We start from the raw sequence: 15,956 nt of genomic DNA, 5'->3' as shown, positions 1-15,956 counted from the left end.
ACACCACCGCCACCGCCACCACCGCCGCCTCCTCGTCATCCTCCTGGTTCTCCTGGCCTCCCGGTCTGTATGTATGTCACCATTGATTTTCACATGATCCACAGAGAGAAGCACAGGGACCCGAAATAAATGTGGGGGGGGGGGGGGGGGGGGGGGGGGGGGGGGGGGGGGGGGAGGGGAGGGAGGGGGGAACCTGCTTTGTGTTCACAATATACAAAAATACCCAGGAGTCCGTAGCTACCTAACATTTACTACAGCACAGGAACCAACGAAGGTACAGTGTACAAATAAAAAAACAAAAAAACAAACCCAAAACAAAAAAAAACAAAAACAAAAAAAAACTGTAAACACAGCACAATAAATAGATAACAGCAGGCTCCGCACCATGCACATGATGTGATAAAACTCTTCTCTATACAACTCCCACATCTCTCACACTCGCCACAAGTTACTTGGCTTACTTTTTTTTTTTTCCTTTAAGTTTGACTCCCAAGTGCAAAACATCACAAATGGACAGTTCTGTATTCAAGTAATATATACAAGGGGGTGGGGGGGATATTACAAATATGTAGTTACTGTACAGATATTAATTTTGCCATATTCATAATTTACAGATGTCAATCTTTTTTTTTCTTTTACTTTTAACAGTAACAAAAGAACAAAACAAAAAAAAAAGTTTAAAAAGTATGAGAGATGAGTCGTTCTGTCAGTCTGCGTCAGAGTCCTGCTGTCCCTTTTGCATTCCCGATGCTACGATGCACAGCACCTAAAGAGCGGACTCTTCAATGCACCGCTACTACGTCACCTCCATGGCCACTGTGTTGTCTGCTATACTGTTCAGTGCTGGCTTGTCTTCGTCGTGATTATCCCTGAGGAAGAATCGGGAAAAAAGGGGGAGAGAGATTAACGCTGCTGTTCTTCAAAGTTTTTTTTATCTCCTGTGTGGCGAATTCTTTTGTCATGAATGCATCTTTAACTGTCCCGGATCTCTGTCGATAGATCTCCTGTGTGTGTGTGTGTGTGTGTGTGTGTGTGTGTGTGTGTGTGTGTGTGTGTGTGCAGCGGAGCTCTGACGTCACATTATCTCTTCTTTCAGGTTAATTTATGTGGATTGTCTTTTCTGTGGCAATCGCAGCTACATTATCTCTGGCAGGCAGATGCTGCGTCTGCAATATTAAGATGATATTTGAAAGTTCCAGCTGAATTGTATCAATGCAAAGGTTTTAATTCTTGCTTATCAGCAAACAAACTACGAGGTAACCCATCTGACACTGCTGCTACAAGAACTTCTCTTCTATATATGCATATGTACATTTGTTTTTTTACTGTGTCTTTTTCTGATGTATCTGGAATGTGGAGGCGTTGTTTGAGACAACAAGCGCCGTAAAGAGTACAACTTCTGTCTGATCGCCTACACCTGTGTGGAGGTTGACTTTACATTACTGTTGTTCTACTGTAAAGGAATTAAAGCTTGTTTATTCTGCATCAAAATGAAGTCGTTCCAACATTTGCATCATCTTATGTGTGTGTTGTCGAGGTCGTCATGGGTCTACTATGTTCCCAGGAAAGCAGACGTGACTGCAGACCAGTTCTATACCCGAATTAGACATATGACCTCTGATCTCGTGGTGTGTCATAACATTCACAGGACAGAAATGTGTTTTTCAATAGAAGACGGAGACTTGTCACTATAACTAGAAGTCTGGGAATAAAAGAGGTACTTCCTTTACCCTTTGGCCTCTTTCTGATTCGGTCTCTTTTTCTTTTTTTGCTGCCCCGGCGGAGCGGCGTCTCACCTTGAGCCCATGTCCATGGACGATGCTCCGGAGACTTTGGGCATCTGCAGGTTGGTGGCGGCGGACAGCTTTAAGGCAGAGGGTGGCACGTTGCCGAGGGTCCGGGGGATGTGGCGTCCGGCCAGGCTGGCGGCCGACGGCACGCTCAGACAGATGTTGTTCCCGATGAGGACCTGAGTGGTGGCGGGGGTGGCGCTGGCGGCGCTGCATCCCAGGAGCCCCAGTGCTGCTGCTGCTGTGTGGGCGCTGGGGGTGGAGGCGAGGGAGGTGGGGACGGCGTTGGTTGAGGCGGGCGAAGGGGTGGCCGAGTTGGAGGAGGGCTGGAGCAGAGTCGGGGCGGCGGAGGTGGTGGTGGTGGTGTGTGTCGACTGGTTGGTCTGGTGGAGGGCTGCGGTGGTGCTGGAGAGGTGCAAGCCTTTGAACACACCTGGAGGACACACAGAACCTCTCATGAGTGAAACAGACGAGAAGATTTTCGGCGTATTCGGTGACGATACAGCAGCTTGTGAGACGCACCTGCACAATCTCATGCAATCCCATACGACAGTCATGCAATAAATCTTATCTTTGTGAGGCTTATAATGTGCGGCTCGTGTTGACGCCGTCAGGGAGGTGTTGATGCAACTCCACGGTAATTTTTGAGGCTGTTAGTGATGTTGTTGTAATAGACTGCATTGTATTGCAAGCTGGGGTTTTTTTTTTTTCCACCTCCATTTACACAGACAAGGAGAGAGGAGTGCAGTAAAACGTTCATAGGTTCAAATTTAGTATTTCAAAACATTAACTCTTTAATACACAGCTTCACTTGACTTTGAACTTTGCCAGCAGACGTTTTCACACAGTCTGGTTTTGATTTATTTGTTTCATTGTTGATTTAGTGGTGAGTATCTGCAGTAAGAGCGCACCACAAATCTGTAGTGATGGAAATACCCCACTGAAGAAGTGGCGACACCTCAGATATATTTTGGGACTCTGAGGGGGGGGTTTAAGGATAAAAATAGATCTTCCTTTCCTCAACAAGAATCAGAACAGACGTAATCAAAACCGATTACCCCTCGATTTCAAGGTCTAAATAAGTCATTAATCAAACGCTCACCGGCGCCTGCCAGGACCCCGTTGACTCCGCTCGGCAGCACCAGCTCTTCTTTGGACTTGAAGGCCAGCAGCTGGTCCGTGGTGACGAGGGCCGAAGCGGCGAACTGGGCGCTGGCCTGGTCTAACGTCTTGGATACCAGTGCCTGGATGGAAACGAAAAGAGAGAGAGAGAGAGAGAGAGAAAACATGTGGGTGTGTGCCAAAGACTCGACCGCTCTGTTAAAATGTATGAAACTTGCAGAAAAGACCCGAGCTCAGCATTTTTGGCTGCCAGACGGGAACTGAGCCAGTGGCGTTAATACAGCTCGTGGGAATGAGGATGTGTCCCGTTTCCTAAAGGATGGGGGTGATCTGACCTTCAACTGGTAAATGATTTTCATAATCGGGAGAACTCTGGCTCGTTTAGTGCGACAGAGCTTCCGTTTACCTCTGTTTTGGTCAAAACAAGCACATGTGAGAAGAGCCAAAAAATAAATGACTCAGCTGAGAAAAATGGTCCAGTTTAAGTCAAATCTGATTTCCTCGATAGGACATTAACACCTGGCAGATAAAAGGCTTTTCCTCCAATAGTCATTTCACATCCATACTGCTGATCCAATCTGATTTGTTTTTGTGTTAAAGAGTTGTGCAGGCTGGGAGCTGTGTGTCCATCTTTTCCTGACCTGTGCGTTGGTGGTTGTTGCAGAGTTGTTGGCTTGTTGCTGCTGTTGGCTCTGCTCCAGCTGCTGTTTCTGCATGAGGGCCAGCTGCTCCTGGTGCTGCTGGTACTGCTCTGCTGTGAACACTGTGGAGAGGACAAGACACAGGGTTTGGATATTGTTTGCTGCAGTTTCTTCGCAGGGAGTTTAGCTTGAGACTCTTCTCTACAGGAAGAGACTCATAGACTCGACTACAGACAGAACAAGTAGGGTTTTTGGTTTGGATAAATATTTTATGAGACCGATACAAGAGCTTTTTTTTTTTTTATTGAAGATACCAGTGGCTGAAATTTTGTGCAGGCATTCATCATCTTAACATTTTACAAGGTTTTAAACTCAGGGGTTTTCCATACATTCATTTATTTCCAGCAGCCTGTGAAAAGCATGATGTTACACACTCCAGTACAGTAGGTGGAGGCTTGCATCTTTAACATTGGTTTGTCAGTAAAACCAAAGAAGAAGAAGAGGGGTGTATATATGGTTTTTGGCTTTTCCTGCATCTTCCTCGCAAGAGGACGGCTGTCGGAGATCACGCACGGTTAGTATTATGAACAACAAGTCTGCACAAATCTGTCCAAAACTGATGCATCCAAGTTAGTCTATCTATGTTCTGAACATAATCTCAGATAAGTTTATTGGCAAGCATGAACATGCGTGGACCTCTCGTTAAATTAATTTTAGGACGAAACTGGGACGAGAGTTGGAAAAAACCAACACAAAAACAAACAAGTCTAACTCCAGACAGCTTTCTCATCGCATTAGCATGTTAGCCTGTGTGTGTGTGTGTGTGTGTGTGTGTGTGTGTGTGTGTGTATTAGTGGGTATGAGAACGGGACGGAGAGGAAGGGGGAGGGGAAGCTTCTGAAACATAACAACAGTTATTTTACAGCTGGTTAGAGAGAGACAGAGAGAGAAATCTATATGAAGCCATTATGTTTTAAATGAAGACTTAAAATAATGACTACACAAACAGTGTTCCTAATCAACAAGCTTCCAGGACGCCCGTCAATGGAAATATACTGCATTGGTCATTGACAGATTGATTGTCTGTAAGTGTGTATAAACACAAAGCCTTAGGGAACGCTCAGACAACAGTAGCTCTATGGAAACAACACAAGGGTTTAGTTGGTGTAGGCGTGTTGCTGCAGGGTGTGAAGTAATCACATTCAAAGCAGATAGTTCAGTCTGAACGCTTATCAAACACACAGCGGTTTATACTCCTGTTCACATGTGATTGTACAACTGGAGAAAACACACAATTACATTACAGTTTACTACTCTTTTTCAACCAAGAGGCAGTTTGAGGGCTGGTCTGGGGTCTGTGCCTCACGCTGAACAAGTTCTTCATGTTTCAACAGCCAAAATAAAAAGCTCTTGGTCAGGATACTGGTTCCAGAGTGGCTCTGACTCTTAACTGGTCTAGAAGTGAGAACCTCTTAAGTCAGGGGCTGGGGGGGGCGGGATTATCATGACCAACCAAAACCAAATCTCTTTTTGAGCCAGGCTAAAAGCTGTTAATATCTCACTTCATTAAGTTTCAATATTTTTTCTGGGCAAGAAAGTAACCATTTAGATTCCTGATATGTGGTCAGTTGATCCCAATAACGCCTGTTTGAGAATTTGCTGACTTTGTTTCTGGAGACGTGAGGGGCTGCCTGTCAGTCACAGTCATGCGGCTTTTTACTTGTAAAGCTTTCATTACACTTGCAGTAACATAAAGCGTGTGGTCGTCGCCGTGTTTCTACTCTGATTCACTGTGTTTGTGGAGCCAGAGACGCTGAGCCCCACCTGCACTGAATCACAGAGCAGATTTTCATTTATCCGCTGCTAGGGTCATTAGTTTATTATGCTTTATTAGTTTATTCTAGCAGGTATATCCTCTTGCATGACTTGCAAGCGATCAGACTAAACAAGCCAGTAACTCTTCAGATGACTTGACAACACGATAAATCCAGAACTGTTAACTAAATCCAAAAGCTGATGCAAGTCACTGTTATCTAGAATCCATCTGGTCCAACATCGTTAATGTTACACAGGGGGAAAGAAAGGAAAATACTGCAATCCTAAAATCTGAATGTGGTGAGATTAGGCCCGAGATCAATGCTTCTCTGGAAACTAAACAAAGCTACCTCCAAAATAAAGCAACACTTACTCACGACTCCCAGCTTTGGGCATTCTCTACATCAAATTATATATATTTTTCAAACTCATTTTACTTTAATTACTGAGAGAACCCTCAGGGCGGTAGCTATTATTTCTCCAAATAAAAGGCATTGATCACAAAGATTAAAAAAAAAAAAAAAGGCCGATACACAATTTTCCACTCCCCAGACACACACAAACTCTAAATCTGTGTGATTTCTCCCTGCCGCGATCGGTTTTGAAGACTTTTATCGGTGTTCAATAAAGCGGTTACCTTCAGCAGCATGTCTGTAGTTTGATGAATACATCGCTTGACTATTTTTTTACACAGCAGTTACCAGAGAGTACAACAGTATGTTTACAACCTCTGTCTGTGTGGGAAATACAGATTGCTGACTACAAGGCAACTAATGAAACCACAACATCACAAAAATCCAGTTTCAACTTGCTCAAGTATTGACAGACAGTTTGAGGCGGGTCAGGCTGAGTTTCTGCTCGAATCATATCTGACGTAGTTTGACTGACACCGAGCCAACCGAACGTGATTCAAATATTCACCCGGTTTCCCGTCTTTACAGTCACCAGACTTCCCAGCACATCTCTTGAATCTATTTATACAAGACCATTTCTAATTGACTCCCCCGAGCCCGGGGAGGGCAAATCAATGCGTAATATGGAAAACGGGTCTGAGAGCAGAAAGTTCAAGCGATTTACCAGCTGCGTGGGATCCACCTTATCAAACCGTGTTACACAAGAGCAGCGGTGAGCCTCAACCGAACTACGCCCAGCTGGCTTTCAAGTAACACCGCTTTTCTCACTAGTGAATATTCACAATAACAAAATCAATAAAACAATAGCACCATGCATAATTTGATGCATGAGAGACTTTTTTTTAAGTTACACCTCCTCCTCATGCACACCGCACAGGTACTGAGAGATAATAGGACTCAAGTCTGACAGAGAGGATCCTCTAATGGTCACAGTGGGAAGCCTTCCCTGTCAGGAACTATATGATGAACTTTTTAAGGCTGTCTTCCATTATTTTATCTTTATTAGGATTGGGAGATATGATAATATATACCATGAGACAACAGAAGATTGTAAAGATGCTGTTTTACCATTTCTACCCCTTTACTATTCATGCTTCTACTGCAAATGTTGCAGGACTGTGTTATTACTGCAGTGTTTGACAGGATTATTACATCAATGTGATGAAGTACTTTGATTTTTTAGGTGTTTTATTCACTAAAATTTGCAAATAATTTCCATAAAATGTGCATATATATTGACATTTCAATATAAATATACAAGGATAGAAGATTATATGCATATGGACTCCACTCCCCAAACCTCTGTTTGAACCATTAGAGCCTCAGAGTTGTTGTTCAGGATGTTTGAGTTTCCTGATCTTAACCCCGGCCAATATTAATAACAATACAAATATCAGACAGATGACACAAAAACAGAATGTGGTTAGATCAGAGTGTGATTGCAGAAGTATTTATCAAGTGCCAATAAAAAAAAAGATCAGTTCCCAATTTATCAAACAACCAAAGCAGGCCCCATTAGTCTCCAACCACGACCTGAAAATGAGCACTGCCTGATTGGGGTTTGATAAACTGATCAGGTACACCCGGCTTCACCATAGCACATATTGAACTGGTAGCTGTGCATAAAGAGTCTGCCGATCACCTGCCTATAAAGATGCGAGCGGTGTGGCTACTGTCACAGATAATACCATCTGGATGCTAGAGGCAGCTGTTCAGTAACGCGAGGCGGCTTTTGAGTGCGTGTATTCCCGTGTCAGCGGCACCTCGTCCAGGTGCTGGTTAAAAGTTACTGTCACAGGGCTGGTCTGTGCCCTTCATGTAAGAAATGCTTAACACACACACACACACACACACAACTTGCAGTATCCAGATGTATCTGTACTTACATCTTGCAGGCATATAGATAAATTTTGTTTGTTTGTTGCTTGAGTTTGACCATCCTCAGCTGTGCTGGGAGGTTTATTTATCTTCCACCACACAGATTGAGAATGCATTTGAACATTGTTAAAAATGGTAGGTTACAAGTAAATAATAACTGCAACACACAAGTCCAGTTGTTTTACCCAAATGATGAAAATTATGATTGATAATTGTATATCTGTATATACACTGCACAAAAAAACAAAACAAAAACAAGGTATTGCACTGTCAGTTTTTTCAAATATCGTGCAGCCCCACCATGTGCACTTTGAAAACATCAATATATCAATTATAACAAACAAGAAATTAATGAGATTAACTGATTCCAGAGTCATGTTAAGTGGCCAAAACACTTACACACAAACAAGTCCCCAGGTAGCTAGAAGACGGTGCTGACATCTTATAACAGATGCTAAAAGAACTGAACTGAAGGCAAACTGTGTTTCTGACTGATACTCAGACTGCATTCAGCGACTTCCTTAATTACAGCACAGCGTGCAGACAGAGCCATCAGGCTCTGCTATATTTACTCAAAGAAATGCCTGCCAGAATCACTAACTTTACATAATGACAGCTAATCAAAACTGTAGAAAATGGGCCCCTTAGGAGTCTAAGAAACCTTCGCTTGCAACACGAAAAGGCAACAAAATTAACTGATCCGCTGAGTGTTCAGACCAAATGTATTTAGCTGAACAACAATTCTGAACATTCCAAGTAAAACACTGACTGAGAAAAACACTGACTCACCATTGACAGGGGCGGGGGCTGGACCGGTGCGGTTCTGGGAGCTGGCTCCTCCAGACAGGGTCCGGGTTAGTCCTGACACTGTCCGGCTAAAATCCTTAAATCCTCTGCGAGACAAGTCTCCACCACCCAAGGGGTGATGGGATAGCGTCCGTGGTCTGAAGTGCCTCCAGCGGCAAGACTTAATGTTCAAAAGAATCTGGCTGAGGTCCATGGGTGTTGGCGATGATGATGATGGTGGTGGTGGTGGTGGTGGTGGGGGTGATGAAGAGGAGGGAAGGTGGGAGGAGCTGATTGGGTCCGAGGTATTGGTTTCTGAGGTACTGGCGTTGGAGTTGCGGAGCGGAGAGCTTGGAAGTGGTGAGGCGAGTGGTTCGGGCTCCGGGTCAGAGTCCAGGCTCTGGCAGATGCTGTCTAGGTCTGTGTGAGCTCTGTCCAACAAGATCCTGAAACACAACCCAAGATCAGTACAGAGAAATCCCCCCGACACCGAGCACGAATCAAACACACGCTGTAGCCGTTATCAGTACGTTACAACATCAGCGTTGCTTTGTTTATCACTAGGCTGTTGCACAAGTGTGGCTATTTCTTGCATAACATTCATGTAATTACAATGTCCAGTTTGCCAGTACCAATATACTGCACAAAAACATGTAGTTCCACCGTGAGTACACAACAGAATACTTATGTAATGGAACAAGACTCAAAGTTTATAGAAACGCTGCAGCCTCATGAAGCTGTAATGAGACTATTTAGCCATTTTTACAATTCTGCAACCTCACAACTAGTAGAGCAAAGAATATAAGTGTACCATGCTGTTACCTAAATCAAAAAGATCTTCTGCACAGTGGCATTCTTAGGTGACACTTGTTGAAATGTCATTAGAATACAGTCATGTACATGCATGTCAGTACAAAATCTGAAAGCAACCCAACCCTAAAGTTGTTGACATATTCCACTTAGAGGATTAGAACAGAAAGACAAACACGCAGACCAACACTGCATCGCTAGTGTGACTTAAACACACAAAGCTCTATGTTTTCTAACATGATCAAGTATCACTATCTTAAGCACACATTGTATTGTGAAGACGACATTTTAATACAGACATCAACCGGTGCTTGGGTCTCCCTCGGGGCGGCTGATAAGTTTGATTGCAGATATAGAAAAAGAACATTGCTTATCTCATGTGTGTCTGTGAAAACGAATCCTGCCAAGTTGTCTCCTCAACAATACCTGGCACTGAGCGAGCCGCTGGCTAAGCCCTCCAGTCAGCCTGCTTTACTAAATCGTCTGTGTAATTACCGAGAAGATATCAGACAAAGCTGCGGGACATGTTTTGCTGTTCTGAACTCAGCTGAAGCAAAACTTTTCTGATTTGTGTACGGGCCGCGGTGGCAGGTGAATCCCGGGATGGGATTGTCATGTTCGACGTTTTAGCAGCCAGCTTGATATTTATGATAGAATGAGCCCGCCAAAACGATGGCCTGGTAACCTGCCAAAGAGCTGGTATGGTAAACAACCTCAGCAGCTACAGCCAACACTTGGCTGAGTTTCCTCTGCTCAGTGTTGGCAGCGTTCCTACACATTTACAGTTGTGCAGAATCTGTAAGATGTGCACCATTCATACTGTCTATAGTTGTGACCATTAAGTTCAATTTTGGTCTCATCACTCTAAATAACTTAGTTCCAGAGGTTTTGAGGGTCGTCTAGGTGCTGTTTGACGTATTGTTAGCAGGATGTTTTGTGGCATTGGCACAGTAACAGCTTTTTTCTGGCAGCTTGACCGTGCAGCCCATTTTTGTTCAAGTACCTCCTTAGTGTTCATCTTCAAACAGCCACATGCAACTTTCAGCTGAAGTAGCCGGGCAAAATGTTGACCACACCGCACTTATTATTCTTTACATCACAAACATCAGAAGATTGGAGATGGTGTTCAAGAGCTACACAAAATATAAAGTCATTCATGTGCACCTTCAGAGGAATCCGAGCATCGCTTATCAAATCTAAACCAGCGTGAAACTCACCTGCCCCCTCTGCCCACACGACGTCGTGCCAAACCTATGCAGCGCCGTGGCATGTTCAGCGACGTCAGACAGTAGCGGAAACGTGGGTTGCCGAGCCCGCCCTCCGACGGGCTTACCCAGGGCCAGTTGCCACTCTGGTCTGGACAAGACTGCAAAGGAAAGATGAGCAGGAGACGGAGAATCAGAGACGGAGACATCAGATATTAAAATTTAAAGCAAAGAAAAGACATTGGAAAAGAAAAAGGGCAAGTCTTCCTTATTGCATTGTTCTGTCCGGGCAGAGTGTGGAAGACTTAACAGCCAGGGCAGCCAGACCGGCCGGCCTGCTGCTGGCACTAAAAATAGAAACACAGGAGTCACAGGAGGGCACTCACAGCGTAGTACTGACAGCCGGCCTTCCTTCTGAACGCAAAGCAGCCATCTGGGTCATTCTCCTCTTCTGCCTCTGAGGAACCTGAATGGATCTATACAGTGAAAACAACTTGAGTAAATTAAGAGCTTAGTAATTGAAACCATATTTTTTTATCCACCTTCCGTAATCAGTGTGTTACAAGCCAAGCCATCTGTCTGTGGCGGCTTTCATCCTCCGTACTTGTCTATTTTTAATATTAGCAGCCGTATCAAACTCCTACTGAACCCAAAAATGTCAAAACAAAAATTAAATTCACATTCATATTGAAACCGAATCATGTTACCTGTGAGAAAGGTTCTTCGTCTGAGCTGGGGAAGTCATACTGGTTGAGGTCCTTGGGATTGAACACGGAGGGCCCTGAATGTTGGGGCACCAACAGAGGAGGGATCTTGGGTTTCTTTTCGTATTTCCTTTTGGTTCGTACTGCCTCCGTCTTCTCCGGCTGAGAGGAGGGGAAACAGTGACAAAAATGTTTACGGGGGTGTCTGCCTAATCAAGAAGGAAATGAAGATGAAAAACATGCCCGATGCTGTTTGTGGTAGTCTAGTGTTGATGGTCTGTGCACGGGTGAAGAGTGTGTGTAGAAACAACAGTGAGAAAAAGAGGCATTGATATGCAGATGGAAGCACGTGCCAGATGCCTCTGCCTAGCCAGATGGCTGCTGTCCCCCCCTCCCCTCAATCCACCCCCGTGCACCGTTCACCCTGACTTCCCCAGTGGGACGACCCCTCCCCGGCTGAACAGACTCCAACTCTACTGGGGTTAGTCAGATCCTATTCAGCTCTTAGACACGGGGGACAAAGCAAACAGAGAAAGGGACTCTAGAGTGAAGCATCAAATCAGTGCGAGAAATGAGGGAGGAAGGGGCCGAGTTAAACCCAAAATGAGCTTCTGAACTACAAAAGGGAAAAAGTCAACCAGCTGGTGGAGGGAAAAAAGGGAGAGCGAAAGGAAGGGGGAAATGGTTGTCTCCCTGCAGGCAAAGAGGGGGGGGGGACGGTTGTGGGACAGTGGAGCTAATGAAGTTATAATGAGAGGAGGTGACACAGAGTTCACAATACTGCCATGTAATGAAGTGCAACATTATCAAAGCATACGGCAACTCAGCTTTATGTTAAATGTTTTGGGTTTGAAAGCACATAACCTGCGTACCCTACCCCCCCCCCCCCCCCCCCATGATGACTGATTACCAGGCATGAATAGTGATACACGCTAAAACTGCGTGCTCATTGGAAAATACTAATATCATTATTATGATGCAGGTATTATACGCACATAGCAGCAAGGCAGTGTGTTGTCAACGTGCATGGCCTTACTTTCTTGTAGTCCTTCATGTCCAAGTGGTCCTGGTGTCTGTACTGGTTGGTGCTCGACGGGGGAATGATAGGGATGGTGTACACGGGTTTCACCATAGCCCGCTGCGCCAGAGCCTCTGCCATGACCTCACTGCCAAAATCTGGCATCGCATTCCTGATAGAGAGATAGAAGATGAGTCAGTGAGCATGGGAGGGAGTATACTTTTATGGTCAAATATGAGTGCAAAGCATAATGGTAACAGATCCCAGAACCTCCTTGTCAGTGCTTTGGAACAGCTCAAGCCACGCTACCAACAGACAACACACACACACCATGCAGTACCGCTGGGTCACTCTGCACCGGCATAATATTATGAAGTGGACTAGAGAAGCTATCTGCTGAGAATAAGAGTGGTCCAATCTGGGAGTGAACACTGGCAGTGATGCGCAGGCAGAAAGCGGGCCAGGATAACAAGAGGAAATTGAAATGTCACTACAAATCAAAAGCACTTCAAGGAGAAGGGTCCAATTTAAGCTCACACTGACAGCTACTTTCACGAGAAATTCATTCTATTCAGATGTCATGTTTAGATGGATCGCAAAGGCTCCACTTGGGGGGAAAAAAAAAAAACAATTCAAAAGAGGAGCTTGGGAAAGAAATTAAAAACGCAAAATAACACAAATATAGTCTAGTGTACTACCTAAAAGACTGGAGGAAGACTCGAGCAGCCACTGACAAGTCAATGAGCTCATTTGCTCCTGACACTACTGGATAAATAGGATGAACTCGAAATTGATAACGCATACAAAACAGTGTCCGCGACTGTAACCCCAATTAGCACGAGCAGCGAAGCCTGACTTTACAGAAAATATGTTGACTCTTTTGTACCATCAATCTTGCAGGCGACTGTCATATTTACTTTGGATTTTAACTTGACGAGTAAACAAAAGCCTGAATAAACACGTAGGTTAACAACACAAGTCATCCGATACCACCACACATGCAGTAAAAGGTCTGACACTGTCACTTTCTCAGCTTGCAAGGGGCTTAACATTTAGTGTTTTAAAACCTTAGCAGAAACTATTCCCAAAACACTCCAGGAGAGAGACAGAACGAGGGCACGGCAGCAAAACAAAATATTATCCCCCGAAAATATCTGTCACCTTAACAGACGAGTGAAGCATGCATTTATCTCGCTACTGCATCCTAAATCCTTATGAAAAAGGCCTCCCTAATAGCAGCTAGTTGCCTAACAAGGTAGTTGATGCAGTGCAGACAACCCTAACAGCCGCTGCCAGACTCTTTGTGGGATTTGAATGGTGTCCGGGGCCCAATTTCACACGCCGGTCTTTCTCACCGCTTCTCCACGATCTCCAGTGTGAGGTGCAGCAGTTCCCGCTTGCTTTTCTCCCTCCTCTTGATCATCTCCAGGATGGTGACGGCTCGGCTCAGGTCCCTGCGTAGCTTCAGCATCTTCTCGTACGACGCCTCGTCGTTCTTTCGGTTCTGCAAAAGGGGGAAACGGTGATAATTCAGTGGTGCGAAAGGCGTAAATGTTCCCCTCTTTGTGTTCAAAGTTTTCCAGACATAAAGTTATTGGAGCTTTTATATCTCTTATTCTAGGGTAATAATAATATCACTGCTGGCCAACGTGGTGGTGCAGCCATCCAAGTACAAATGATTTATTAGGAATATCGGGATAACCCTTCGTGTTTCCACAACCGCTCTGAATTGGCGCTGTGTAATACTTGAAAGTCCCTACCAGATGGATAGTGGATACTTTGTTATGTATGGACAAGTTGGTTTTATACTACTGATCCCAGAGGGAGAACTGATCTTTTTCAAAATCAAAGCTTGAAGATAGAAAACACTTCCATCCTCCTACCTTTCTGGTCTGCATCTTCTCCGTCCGTCTGCGGAAGGCCACGTAGGGGTCACTGGTGCTGGAGCCGTCCCTCTTCTCCTGCTTGACGTTGGGGATGAGGGAGCCGCCTTTGCAGGTTTTCCTCTTGCGGCTCCAGTAGTCGAACACCTCCTTGATCAGCTCGTCGTCCTCTTTCAGCAACAGTTTGGCCTCTTGAAGACTGACAAGCTGGGGAGCAACAAAAGGTAAACAAAGTCAGCGCAATGAAAGGAACTGAGAACTATGCTATCCCAGCAATTATCCACCTCTCAAATGAATAAATCACAGAGCAAAAAATCAGCATTTTGTTCATTAAAAGTAAAGTACAATACTAACTCAGTGGACTTATTTATTCTGTACAAGTCAAAGCCAGAGATGTGTTTGTGCAAATAATAATATGCAAACCAGTACTTTCCCCACGCAGGGTGACAAATACCTGCTGTCCGCTGCCTTTCTCCAGACGGTCTATCATCTCTTCAAACTGCAGGGCGGTGATTTCCATTTTCTTCTTCAGCTTATTCACAAACGTCTCATCCCCTGAATCTAGGTCGTAGTCTGGCTGCTCCGTATCCAAACTGAAAGCTATGAGATGAAGAAGAGTCGGTTACTGGAGGGTCTGACACAGCCTACAGGAATTCAATAGCAACAGGACTGTCAGAACTACAGATAAGATCACTGTAAACACTACTAAAGCAGGCTGTGCTGTGCATGAACATGATGATTAAGAAATAATTACATATTAGACATATTTCATTACTCAGCAAAAAGACATAAAAACAACTACATGTTCAAAATTGTCAGAAGATCTGTCACGTTTGACTAGATATGTTGGACAGACATAGGTGATCTACCAAAGTGAAATAATGCCATGTCATGATTTTTAAATACACGTAATCATATTTTAATTTAGCAGCAGTACATTTCAAGCTAAGTCTAATAACTCTATAGGTGTGAAATGCTGAGACCATTATCTTCAGACAACTACTGCAAAACTTTTTCCAAAAAAATACACAGCATTCATCATGACAAAGCACTGTGCTTGGGTTTGGTTCTGTGCCTTCACCAACTCAATAAAGCAGTGCGCTTCAGGACAAACGCCAGTATCCAAGCTGGGAACTTAACCAGCCATTTAGGTTTTGTGCCCTACCAGTCAATCTGGCCAGAATCTCCAGCCATGGCCTGGAGATTCTCCAGACAGTGACATATTAGTCTGGTAAAAATGGTGGCTGTCTGTTGTAATCCATCAGCTACTGCGAGCAGCCAGTGAAAGAAAACTATGTTCGCTGGCTTGTCACTATCAGGATCCCACTGTAATCAACACATCAACCTGTCAAAACCTGAAACGTTTGGGAAGGTACACAGCGCTCACTCTGTCTGCTCCACATCTTAACTGTTAGATATGATGACAATATCTAACAGTGGTCCTTTAAGTTTACATGCTGCTTATTCAAATACATAGAATCAAACACAGTATACACTACACAAATGCAATTTATTTGCAGACTGGAGGAGACTGCTCAAATGATTTCAGACATGACATCTCCTGTCAGACACTAACGGGACAACAACAATCATGTTGTCACAGTGTCACTGATGTGTGTCAAGACAGACATACAGGTGTCCCTTTCACACAGGGAATCAACTACTGCAGTGTTGCCTCTATATGCTTTCAACAGCGGTGCAGCGCCGCCGCTAAATGATCAACGCCAACGCTGAAATCTCACATGGTACACAATCATGACGAATGCAAACCACACGCACATTTTCCACTTCAAGCAGCTGACTGGAGCTAATGATGAGTGAATAGGAATTGGTGTCTGCTCTCTGTGTCCGTGTTTGACCGAGGGCGGGGCTCAGCTCATCCACACACACA

The 15,956-nt window shown here is 44.5% G+C and overlaps 1 protein-coding gene across 3 annotated transcripts in view; it reads right to left on the bottom strand.

Moving 5' to 3' along the window:
- Positions 1-161: 161 nt before the first annotated feature.
- The window catches only part of epc1a (enhancer of polycomb homolog 1 (Drosophila) a), a 30,708-nt gene continuing 14,913 nt past the window's right edge, over positions 162-15,956 (bottom strand). For 2 of the 3 annotated variants that reach the window (XM_042399099.1, XM_042399098.1), the window contains 12 exons: positions 14,520-14,665; positions 14,066-14,272; positions 13,538-13,686; positions 12,201-12,354; positions 11,168-11,326; positions 10,847-10,936; positions 10,473-10,621; positions 8,449-8,891; positions 3,554-3,675; positions 2,893-3,034; positions 1,797-2,223; positions 162-869 (listed from right to left, as the gene is read on the bottom strand). In XM_042399099.1, the coding sequence (XP_042255033.1) occupies positions 797-869; positions 1,797-2,223; positions 2,893-3,034; positions 3,554-3,675; positions 8,449-8,891; positions 10,473-10,621; positions 10,847-10,936; positions 11,168-11,326; positions 12,201-12,354; positions 13,538-13,686; positions 14,066-14,272; positions 14,520-14,665 (2,261 nt within the window). In that variant the 3' untranslated portion in view covers positions 162-796. Of the gene's footprint in view, positions 870-1,730; positions 2,224-2,892; positions 3,035-3,553; positions 3,676-8,448; positions 8,892-10,472; positions 10,622-10,846; positions 10,937-11,167; positions 11,327-12,200; positions 12,355-13,537; positions 13,687-14,065; positions 14,273-14,519; positions 14,666-15,956 lie in introns of all 3 variants that reach the window. The other variant, XR_006093089.1, reaches the window with a different exon arrangement.

This window comes from Thunnus maccoyii, chromosome 21, assembly GCF_910596095.1.
Source record: "Thunnus maccoyii chromosome 21, fThuMac1.1, whole genome shotgun sequence".
NCBI classification, from domain to species: domain Eukaryota; kingdom Metazoa; phylum Chordata; class Actinopteri; order Scombriformes; family Scombridae; genus Thunnus; species Thunnus maccoyii.
The sequence above is the reverse complement of the archived record's forward strand: the minus strand, read 5'-3'. Positions and strand labels throughout refer to the sequence as shown.